Source organism: Cololabis saira, chromosome 9 (genome assembly GCF_033807715.1).
Source record: "Cololabis saira isolate AMF1-May2022 chromosome 9, fColSai1.1, whole genome shotgun sequence".
NCBI classification, from domain to species: Eukaryota; Metazoa; Chordata; class Actinopteri; order Beloniformes; family Belonidae; genus Cololabis; species Cololabis saira.
This window is the reverse complement of record NC_084595.1, coordinates 38,887,206-38,899,203: the sequence shown is the minus strand read 5'-3', so window position 1 is coordinate 38,899,203 and position 11,998 is coordinate 38,887,206. Positions and strand designations below refer to the sequence as shown.

General features: G+C 38.7%; 1 protein-coding gene across 1 annotated transcript; it reads right to left on the bottom strand.

The window, feature by feature from the left end:
* Positions 1-753: 753 nt before the first annotated feature.
* psat1 (phosphoserine aminotransferase 1) lies at positions 754-10,002 on the bottom strand. The gene is made up of 9 exons (XM_061730089.1): positions 9,835-10,002; positions 7,605-7,665; positions 7,392-7,461; positions 7,055-7,260; positions 5,418-5,590; positions 5,143-5,312; positions 3,581-3,709; positions 2,468-2,605; positions 754-1,580 (listed from the first exon to the last, which is right to left on the bottom strand). Exons 1-9 carry the CDS (start codon positions 9,889-9,891, stop codon positions 1,478-1,480), a joined length of 1,107 nt encoding a protein of 368 aa, XP_061586073.1. The 5' UTR covers positions 9,892-10,002; the 3' UTR covers positions 754-1,477.
* Between the last annotated feature and the right edge of the window lie 1,996 nt (positions 10,003-11,998).

Genomic DNA, 11,998 nt, shown 5'->3' with positions numbered 1-11,998 from the left:
TATTATTTTAATATTGCTGATCATGGCTTACAGCTTAAGAAAACTCAAATATCCTATCTCAAAAAATTAGAATATTCTGGGAATCTTAATCTTAAAATGTAAGCCATAATCAGCAATATTAAAATAATAAAAGGCTTGCAATATTTCAGTTGATTTGTAATGAATCCAGAATGTATGACATTTTTTTTTTTTTTTTTTTTTTTTAAATTGCATTACAGAAAATAAAGAACTTTATCACAATATTCTAATTTTCTGAGACAGTCCTGTATATGTTGTCCACCGTCACTGTGTGTAATGCTGCCGCTACACTACAATTTCCCAGCTTGGGATAAATAAAGTATATCTATCTATCCATCTATCTATCCATCTTATACCATCACATAGGCAGTATTTAAAAACACCCCTACTATAACAACTCCTCACCATTCGCTACACTTTGCTATCATAGTTTGTGGTGAACGGATGCAAAGTTCTCCTGGGCGCTAAAAGGTGAGGGTCAAACTGCTTCTGCGTGCTGAAGTTCAGGTCCAGCAGGAACTGGCCTCCGGACATGCAGATGGAAGACGGTCTCGTCCGGATGAAGTCATCCTGCTGCTTGGATACTATTTTATCCAGAGTTGTTTGTGCTGCTGGTAAAGTAGTGGGCGCGAACTGCTTAACCTCAGGCAAAAAACTAGCTCTGCTCACAAGTGGACATTATGTTAATAGTGAAATGTTTGGAAAGAGAAAAAAACAAGTCTTGTTTTCCTTCTTTATTTGAAAGATTGCAATTCTGCTGTAACAAGATTTTGCATCAAGATAAGCCTTAATTAAGCCACTAGAGGTGAAAGGCAGACACTTTTCTTTTCAGTGCACACAGCTGGTGTATGTTTATAGTTTTTGTGCACGATTTTTTATCAAATATGGTCCTTAAGTCCGACTTGAAGAAACACTATTGTCAGCGAAGCTTAAGGCTGAACCAACATCTGGAGAAATAAACCAAGGCTGAACGATGACGGGTTTGACTGTTGTCAGTATTGCAACTCTTATAAATGAAAATCCCCAAGGCTCGAGATCCATCCAGGATTGCTCAGTTTATCCGTATAAATCAGACACCGACACTCAAAGTGATAAACTACAAAACATGGCCCACTGTCAGAAAGGGTCTGAACAATAAAGAAAAAGTGTCTTCAATTTACATTTATTGGAATTACAAGCAACAAGAATTAATTTTGTTAGTTAAACTAGTTTGAAAAGTAATTCTATGTAAACATATGTAAGTGAGACGTCACTAGCAACAGAAATAGCTTTTTTATACCTTACAGGTAACAGTGAACGAGTAGAAAGAAACAAAGGCGAATATCAAAAGTTGCACTTTTCACATCCACAATGGGTCTCAAGTAAACCAGATGGTCTTTCTTTAGTTTAGTTTTTAAACTATACTAAAATAAGGAAATGCCACTGTTTGACAGTAAGCAGCTTTACGTGCAGCTGGTTTTCACTGGTGCTCTTTGAGGAACTCTTTCATGTAGCCGGCGAGGGCTTCAGTGTCCTCCAGCGTTACAGCGTTGTACAGAGACGCGCGGATTCCTCCCACTGACCTGCAGGAGGAGACAAACCAGCATGTTTCAGCTCTACATCTGAGCAGGAAAGATTCTTTCTGCAGCTGTAGCCGGCAGAGGTGTCAAAAGTATTCACATTCATTACTCAGGTAGAAGTATAGATACTAGAGTTTAAAAATACTCCTGTAGAAGTTGAAGTATCAACTCAAGTTTTTTACTCAAGTAAAAGTATAAAAGTACTGGTTTCAAAACTACTTAAAGTATAAAAGTAAAAGTAATGTAAGGGGGAAAAAAGCCATTAAGTACAAAAGCCATTGAAAATGAATGCATCTTAGTATAATGCAAATATATTAAAGAACCATATATGTGTACTATTGAGCATTAACATGTGTTTCAGAGAGCAGAAGATATGATGACTAGTTGCCTATAAGTATTGTAATGGTGCAAAAAGTCCAACTTCAGAGGCATGTTATCATTTATCCTAACCTTTATTGGAATGTACATCCAAGTTTAGTTGCAGGAATCTGAGGGAACGGATGTAAGAACAAAACTGGACAAGAACATCTGAAACAACCACAACCAAATTCACTCTATCCGGATGGAGCAATTTAACTGGAGAGTTTTTGTTTAAAGGCCGAAATGAAATAGAGTAACGAGGCTGTTTTTAAAATGTAAGGAGTAAAAAGTACAAATAATTGCGTGAAAATGTAAGGAGTAAAAGTAAAAAGTCGTCTGAAAAATAATTACCCCAGTGAAGTATAGATAACCAAAATTTCTACTTAAGTAAGGTAACGAAGTATTTGTACTTTGTTACTTGACACCTCTGGTAGCCGGCATCAATGGGAATCACAAAAATAATATACAGTATATCAGAATCCAGTGATCCATTTTGTGCCAATGAAATAAAGCAGTTTGTGAAAACTAACCTGTGGCCTTTCAGTGATATCATTCCACCTTTGGCTGCACCATCCAGAAACTTCTTTTCCAAAGCTTCGTCTCCTCCTTTCTTCCCCACACGAAAAGGCACATTCATCCGGCTTCGACAGGCCGTGTCCACGGGGCAACTGAACATTTTCAGCCATCGTTAAAAACACTAAATCTGCCTGGTGGAAATTACTTTTAGATTTATCATCAGGTAGGAATCGAGTCATTCTTTGTCATTCAAACGCCTTACAAGGGTATTTCGTCTTCATGTATGCGGCCAGTTTAGCTAGAACTTTTTAAGAAGGGAAATCTTAATTTGGAAGTAAACTGCAGTAGAATATAATTTTAAGTCAAGTTTTGTTTTTTTTTTGAGAAAAATTAATGATTAATTAAAATAATTCATATTTCAATATTTATAAATATATTTTTTTTAAATATTTTTTCGACTTTCAACCACAACATACTTAGTCTCTATATTTAATCTTAGGTGTTTTATTGGGTCGTATTGTGTTGAATGAAAGTTGTATCTCATGTTTTTATACATGTCTGATTTTTTTTTATCTGCATTATGTTTCTTATAGTTCTAATTAATGAGTTATGAGCAGCACAAGTTAACAAATAAAGTTAGGGTATTATGGTATGGTAAAGCGACAACTGAAATGCTGTATGAACTTTGCGCTTTGCCGCCCCCGTGTGGTCCAGAAAGGTATTGCTACACGGAGAGCCTCAAGTGTTTTTGTTTGTTTTGTATATCGTCTCACACATTGTGGAGAATGTTTACCGATCCTGTACTCGAGGTCACGTACTAATTTGAATTCAATGTCAAAAACTTCCTTGAGGTTTAAATTTCAGTAGATTTTTACTGGGGTGATAATGGCTAGTGCCTGATGAAGGAAGAGTCGCATTAAGTCACATCCCTCCTTGAAGTACATGTATATAAAACTTACAAACTTATACTTACTTATAAAAGCCTTACTTTCATGGTTAAACATTGGATTTAATTTGGGGTGGCAGATACACTGATATTTTAATGATGACATTTTAATAGAGGCTGACGATTCACAGATACGTCATCTTCAGAGTTCTTTATTCAGCACTAAATGTTTGATACTTACACATAGAAACCATTAGAAGCATCAATAATGTCATAGATCATGGAGGACTTCTGCTTGTTGAGCCTCTCCATGGCAGCACTTCCACCGTTATTCTTGATCCACTCCAGAACCAGAGTCATGATGTAGATGCTGAACCCAACAACAAGGGAGAAAATGGTCACGCACCAAGTGGTTCACTCTGTTCCTTTTGTTGCATCAGGATTTGAAAATTAGAATTAAGACAGCAGTGGTAAAATGTGTCCTGCATCCTGAAAAGGCATTATTTGGCTTATTCCCCTTTCTTGACAAGAACTTGTCAACGTCACTGAGAAGACACAAAGCATGACAACTGATGATGATGATACGTGTAGGAGGGACGTTAATTAACTGAAACCTGGTATGAAAGGGACGGGAGGAAAATCACATGAGATAGAGTGGAAGAGGCACGAAAAAACAAAACCAAGTAGCAGCAAAAAGCTTCAACAGTTAGACTTTTGCTTGTGACCAGCAGTGAATCAGACAAAGAACCATCCCGGGACACTTTACATGAGAGAAAAACAAAACCACTCATGTTTTCGTTTTTTTTTTTGTATACATACACACATACATATATCTATATATGAAAAAAGAAGAAAAAAAAAAGTACTTTGTCCATGTCCTAGAAAGACATAAAGCAAATAAGACTTTGTCTGCAAACTTTGGTCTGATTAAAAAAAAAATAATAATTCAATAAAAGACAGGTATCAATAAACGGCAGAGCTGGGTAGAGGAGCCAAAAATTGTACTCAAGTAAAAGTACTGTTACTTCAGAATAATATGACTCAAGTAGAAGTAAAAAGTAGTCATCCAAATAATTACTTGAGTAAAATTTAAAAAGTACTTAGTGAAAAAACTACTCAAGTACTGAGTAACTGTTGAGTAACGTCTGATTTATTTTTTTAACACAAACTTTCAAACAGACAAAAGTACAAAATAATCATCTTCAGGCAAATTAAATCAATAAAATAATAAAATAAATTAAAATTAATAAAGAATAGCGTAAATTAAAATAATCTAAGTAAATTCAAGTACTTAAATAAATAATAAAATAAATAAAATAACAGAATAAAAAAATAGATTAAGCACAAGTAGCACAAAATTTCAAGCCTTTGTACTTTTCTTATTTAACCAGGCAGAACTAGAAACAAGCCCATGAACTCATAGAAACTCTGTGTGTGTTTGAGTCTGTGTAAATGTGACAAAACAGGCAAAAACAAACATTTTTCCCAAAGAATCACCCAGTGATGTCATGAGATTGACGCGTACGCGGATAAAAGGGATAAAAGAAAAGTAACAGCTCAACGTAGCTTAATGTAGCGGAGTAAGAGGAACAGTTTCTTCTTCACAAATCTACTCAAGTAAAAGTAAAAAGTATAGTGATTCAAAACTACTCCTAAAAGTACAACATTTCCCAAAACTTACTCAAGTAAATGTAACGGAGTAAATGTAACTCGTTACTACCCACCTCTGATAAACGGTTGTACATAATGACTTTTAGCCATGAACATTGTGTCATAATAATATCCTGAAAGGTGAGTTTGTACCTGAAACACGGCGGTGTGTTGTACAGGGAGTTCATTTCCGCCTGAACCTTGTAGTCCAGGACGATGGGACATTCCTTCAGCGCATTCCCTAGCAGGTCCTCTCGCACGATCACAACAGTTACTCCGGCACAACCCACATTCTTCTGAGCTCCAGCAAAAATGAGCCCAAACTACACAATAAAAAACAACAAGCCCAAAGCATAATGTAATATCTCCACGGGTGTTTCAATAAGGAATAAGCCAAAGAAACAGAAGAGTTTGAGTTTTTTTGTTACCTTCGACACATCCACAGGCCGGGACAGGAAGTTGGAGGACATGTCGCTGACGAGCAGCACCCCATTGGTCTCAGGTGTGAAGTTGTATTCCACCCCGTGGACCGTCTCGTTGCAGCAGTAGTACACGTAGGACGCCGAGGGGTTCAGGCTCCAGCTGCTGGGGTCGGGGATTTCTGAAGGGGAACCGAACAAAGCTTAAAAATACAAATAAAAAAAGATCCTCCTGCAAAGTTTCAGCACGTCTGACGTCAAACTGACAAGCTCACAATGAAAAATGCACACAGGCAGAGGAACGAATAATATTCAGTGACAATCCCTCAACATCACTGTTGGTCATGGTTCTTTTGATGACAGATTTGTGAAAATCGAAATGAAGCAGAAGTTACATTTGTTAAAGGGGACCTATTATGGCATCTAATCCCTATTTTAAACAGGCCTTGAATGTCTTAAAAACAAGCTTTTGATTGTTTTTACTAAATACATTAGAAATTCAGCCTCTAAACCATGTCTTTATCACCCCAGTCTCTAACCTCATTATCTATGCTGGATTCTGAGTGGGCGGGGCTATGATAATGAGGCTCTTTGCTGATTGGCTGCCTGAATGACGCGATACACCGCTATGAAAAAATGGCAGAAGCTCCGGCCAGCGGAGTTACACCGTGTCCTAACTGCATGCGATGCGAGCGAGCGTCAGCGACAAAATCAATTCCATTGGTTTATTGTCTATTGGACTGTCCTAACTGGCTGCAGCGACGCAGCGCTGCAGCCAGTTTTGAGCTGAACATTTGTCGGGCGCCCTGCTTCTATTTTCTTCCTGCTTCTATTTTCTTCCTGCCCCTCACGTTGAAAGCCGGTTGAAAGCGCTGTAGGAAACAGTCACGGATGAGGAACGGCTGATCCAGTTAGTTGAAATGAGAAGTTATCTCTATGATTCCTCCTAATTTCACTACAAAAACCTCAATAAAGTGGCAGCTGCTGGAGGGAGATGGACAGAGAGCGTCTGATGTCACGCAGTGCTACGATAGTCGGACGCTCTCATGCAGTTACACGGTTTTATAGTTGTGTGCGTGGTTTGCATTTTGGTTACGTAACGAAAATGCGCAGAATCTGAACGGCTCGTAGATCCACATCACACTGGACGGCTCATCCGGGCGGCTGTACAGACACTGCAGAATTTGGTTGCTTTCTCTGAGTTGGCAGGCTGAGGGGAGACCACTTTATATATGTTAAAGCAAGAGAAAAACATGTTTTTCATAATAGGTCCCCTTCAACTTAGCAGACCGTAACACAGCTTCATCTCATTTGTTCAGGATTTGTGTGAAAACCTGAGGATAGTTGAAGCTATATTTACACTGAAGTGTAGATAATCCAAAGGAATGCACTGGCGTTGAAGCACCTCTGTAAAAAGAGCCCCTCTGAAAGCACCAATCAGACCCAGCCATGTGGAAAAGACCGCTGGCATACCAGGGTCTCTCACTGCTAGTCCGCTCTATTGTTTATATTACGCAACAGCCTGGGTCTGGTGCCAAGTCCTGCGGGACTGTCCTGAATGACAATGGCCAACTCCAAAGAGCTGAAATCAGTTTTTAGGTAGTGCTAATAACTGCTAATTCTGTAGCCAACGTTAAGACACCTACTCGTGTAACGATCCAGTTTTGGGTGGACGATGTTGACTTTGCCATATTTCTGTGCTTCTTTTGCCGCTTTTTCCGACCACGTGCCGGTCACCAGGTAGTCTGCAGACCTGTCCTCTTTGAGGCCGATCAGGTTGAGGGGAACAGCGCTGAACTGTGCAGACCCACCGCCCTGCAGGAACAGCACCTTGTAGTTGTCTGGGATATTTCTGTGGCGACAGAGGACACAAGCACTGGTGATACACAAGTATCTAAATCGATAATCTGAAGTCCCGATAAAAATGCTGCAGATTTTCCAGCATGTAGCCTCAACTATAATTTGCCCCAAGGCGTCACTTACAGCAACTCCCGCAAGAAGGTCTCTGTCTTGTTGAGGATTTTGTTGAAGTCTGATGATCTGTGACTCATCTCTGGTTTTAATAGGATGGGGATGGGTAGGGGGGAGAGAAAAATCAATTTAATCTCACTGCCATTAACATTCACAAAAGAGATTCCAGAGAGTGAAGAAGCAAGCGTCATGAAAGTCATCTGTGCAGTCCGTCATCCTCCTCACCAAGAACGCTGATGCCAAGGCCGTTGTAGTCGACGAGTTCCTTCTGCGCTTGAAGCAGCACCTGCAACGCATCACAACAGGGAAAAATAAAGTTTGGACGGCAGCAGAGAGTCAAATTTAGATCAAAACTAAAGAGCTGACGTATTTGGTCGCTGTCAGTGGTATTTGACTCTTATTGGGATAAAAAAATACAACAGGGTGTGTTATATTGGTTAAATTCAGGTATATTAGGTGTAGCGGCTAAGCATAAAACTTAAAGCCACTGAGGGGCTGCATAGACAGGCTAAATTTAATCGACATGCTTGCCGCTCTACTGAACTTTGTGTCTGATGAAACAAATGACCTTTACGATTCACTTCTTTTGTGATGTTCATTTATTGATCACCTTTTCACCACTACCATACAAAGTGACGGAGCGGAGCGGAGCAGAGCGGAGCGGAGCAGAGCGTAGCGTAGCGGTCAAAAACGATATGCTCCTCCGTCTAGCAACACCTGACAGCTGATTGCAAGCTCTCACCTTTATACTAATTACAAGTGAGAAAGTGAGGAAAGTGAGGACACCTACTGCCCCAATTTGGTATCATACACAAACACACGCCCACATAGAAATGGCTCCTACATTAGGATTTTCTTATAATTAATGAGTTGGTCTGAGAAAAAAAAAACCTTTTTTTATTATTCTTTGCCCCAATATCCAAAAACCTTAATGATACAATGAATAAAAAATAAATATTCAACTTTAGGAGCTTGAAACTGTAATGTACTTCTACTTAGAAAAGAACTTAAACAGCAATGAAAATAAACATTTTTTTAAATTAAAATTTTAGAACTCTAGAGAATTTTTATTTCAGAAAGTAATAGGCTACAGTAAGATAAATATTATAATTTTGATTCAGAATTTTATCTGCAGTTGTTTTATCCTACATTAAGTCTTGTTAGGCAGTAGCTAAAAATATGCTTCCTGACGTAAGACAGAAACGTCAACTTATGTTTGTTGCTGATTGGATATGAATATGATGTGGTCAAGATATGATTTTAGTCATGTCGATGTTCCCTTCGAGCATGAGTTCCTGTCATCTCAATATATGCAAACAGACACCCAGGATTTAATGGAGAAACAACTGTTGAAAGGCCAAGGAGGAGGGCAGCCCTTTCACAATCCCAGCATCCATGTTTTAACCCAGATCCCAGTCATGAAAACCTGCCAGCGGACATTGGGCTAGAAAAAGAGGTAAACCGTTTTAGTTTTAGTAACACAGGCCCCAGGTGACTCAATAAACTATTTGAACCAAACCCATAAAATCAGGTAGTTCCCAGGCTTGGACACAATGCAACCTGTGCACTTATGGCCCACATAGAAGTGCTGGTTGGGAAACCTGGAGCTACTCAATCAAATGGTCCCAGTAGGATTCCAGATTCATCAACCTTTACAGAAAATGTCAGCTGGGCCGAGGAGTGAGTTTATTTCCCCGTTTCTATGGTGAACAGTAGAATGGTTTACCACACCGATGATGGCTTTTTACATTACCTTCACACACAATTAACTCAAAGTCAACATGCTCATGCCGAGTGAGTTTCCTATATTAAAACTGAGCTGGAGGGACATGTGATTAATGTGGTGCACAATGCATCTTCAAAATTAACCAGTTCTGACACTGCATTCATCCTACTCGTCATCACACTTTGATCAACTCTGAAAATGAAGAATCGTTTTTATCCTTTTGTGAAAGTGGGGGAAAAAAAGGTGAAAGTGAATGCTGAGATTTGGTCTTGTGAGCTTTTTTTCTGCCATCTAGAGGTTGCATCTGCTGCAGCAGATCCAGCAGCACAAAGGATTACTTTTCCACATGATTGAAGGAGGCTGATGCAACTCAACGTGCAGTTTTCAGTCTGTCATCTGCTGCCAAATACCAAACCTCCTGGGATGTTCAAAACCAACACATTTCACGCATAAATGCAGTCCCTCAGTTTACAATGCTCGAGAATAAAAACAACAGATCTCAAAGTAAATGTGTGACTCCTGACTGTTGATTTCGGGGTTAAACTCTAATTCGTCAAAAAACAAAAAGTTGTGACTGGTGCATCAGTAAATACAATAAAAAACCAACGTACTGTATCATTACATTAAAAGTGGCATTTTTTAATGGAGGCAAGTTTTACATTTGCTCGTATTCTTGCAGCTTTTCCTCGGATTCATCGACACACGCAGAAAGTGCATATCCAAACTTACAGAGTGTGGGAGTTTTGCGGGTCCAGCGCCAAAGTTGATGGTTTGTTTGTGCTCCATGGTGTAGATGAGGTCCAGGGTGCAGATGGACGGTGCTTCTTCCTGCTGCAGAGATTCTGCTGAACTTCCACCGGAGCGTCTGCTGTCACTGGCCCCGCGGTGCGTGAATGAGGCGCTGCGTTCAAGGATCCTCGGACACTTGTGTACTCCACTCCCAAAACGGGTGATGGGTAGGTTTTATTATAAAAAACAAACAACAAAAAACTTTCTTCTATGGATTTTTGACAGACAGCCTACAAATGATGTCAATATTTGACAAATGTTGACGCAAGAACTATAACATTGTAGGCCTATGGGTCAAAGCAACCAGTTACGTTGGCACATATAGAAGAATCTTATAAAGGCTGATTTCTGGTTCCGCGTTACACCAACGCAGAGCCTACGGCGTAGGTAATGCGTACGTTGCGCGTCGCCGCGTACCCTACGCCGTAGGCATCGCCGTACCCACGGCGTATGCTCTGCGTCGATTTAACGCGGAACCATAATTCAGGCTTTATAGTCTCGGGTTTACGGTCTAAGTAGGCTATCCTTAGTTTTTCACAAGGAGTCAGATTTAACACATTTCTGTTCAAAACAAACATAAAAACTACTCTTTATCTGACTTAAAACTTTCCAGTCAGGTGCTGTATTTGTTTGAACGCTGTACAGTACAGTATGTATGAAGAGGATCAAAACAGGTTTTTCAGGCAATGGCTCAATAGCACCCAGAATCCTGTCCACGAGACAGTAAATAATCCTCTGCCAATCAAATGTAATCAGACGTTCATACAAATTAAAACAACATCCAGGGTTAGTGAGATTAAAGTTGCTTTGTGTAAGATTTACACTTATACTTTACACTTACAATAGCAAAATATTAGGGGAAACATATCAGATCTGAATCAGAATCAGCTTTATTGGCCAAGTTTGAACATGCCAGACAGGGAATTTGACTCTGGTTATTTCGCTGACTGTACCCAGATTGAGATGATTAGTGTTTAAAACACACATCTATTGTGTTATAGAAGGAGACAGTTGAAATATTTCATCCAGAGGCTCACCTAACCATGGTTACATATGTGACCTCGGTTAAATAAGTGAGAAATACCACTAGATCCCACCAGAAGTTTTCTCAGAACTTGCTCATGATATGCTGCCCCCATTTGGTCTTAAGTGGTATTGCAGCATAGCGTTTCAGCAGCTGTATTCTAGGGATGGATAAGGATTGGCAAATATATTTCTTAGAAAAAGTATGTAAAAGGTAAAAAAGTAAAGATGAAATACATATTCAGAATGGTGGAATTGTTGTTAAATTTAGCAATTGTATCATTCTTCTGTGTATAAATTAACTTAACAACAACTTAAAGCCAAAGTGCTGGGGACTATAAGTAACTTGACCCATGGCATTGAAATCACAGTTTTTTTAAATACTAGTTCAGTCTTTCAATTGTTGTTTTTTCTACTTATTCTTGCAAAAGGCTTCTAGTGTGATAAGTCCTATGCACTCTCTTGTAAGCATGTCTCTTTTGTAGTCTGTCCACAAGTTTTCAACGATGCAAACATAATGATTTTCTATGATGATTAGGTTCAGCAACTGTGAAAGACACGGTAAAACCTTTAATGTATATTTCTTTTTGAGTCTATCCTCTTTACATCTTCTCTTTTTTAATATTTTTGTTTCATTTTTTGTTTTACAGAGAGGTTAGTGTAGTTGTATCTGTAAAAGTGCATTACCACTACAGAGTCACATAAATCCTGGTGAAAAAAAAACTAAAATCCACTGGGTTATCCAAACTTTAAACAATTTCATTTGTTAAATCATTCTAAGTATGTACAAAGTAATATATATATATATATATATATATATATATATATATATATATATATATATATATATATATATATATATATATATATATATATATATATATATACACATAAAATATAACACATAAAATATAACACATTTTTCTTGCTTACAATGTTGACGTTTTTTGAAGGTGGATTTACCGATCAATCTCACCTATGGTCATGAACTGACCAGATTGCGGATATAAGCGGCAAAAATGAGTTTCTTCTGCTTAGATTGCTGCCCCTGCAACCCAGATCAAGAGGATGAAAATGGATG

Excerpts from the sequence above, each read along its gene's own strand:
- psat1 (XM_061730089.1), bottom strand. The coding sequence starts at position 9,891 with ATGGAGCACAAACAAACCATCAACTTTGGCGCTGGACCCGCAAAACTC. Across the intron at positions 7,666-9,834 it reads CCGCAAAACTCCCACACTCT|GTGCTGCTTCAAGCGCAGAA; the intron begins GTAAGTTTGGAT and ends GATGCGTTGCAG. Across the intron at positions 5,591-7,054 it reads AAAACTGGATCGTTACACGA|AAATCCCCGACCCCAGCAGC; the intron begins GTAGGTGTCTTA and ends GTTCCCCTTCAG.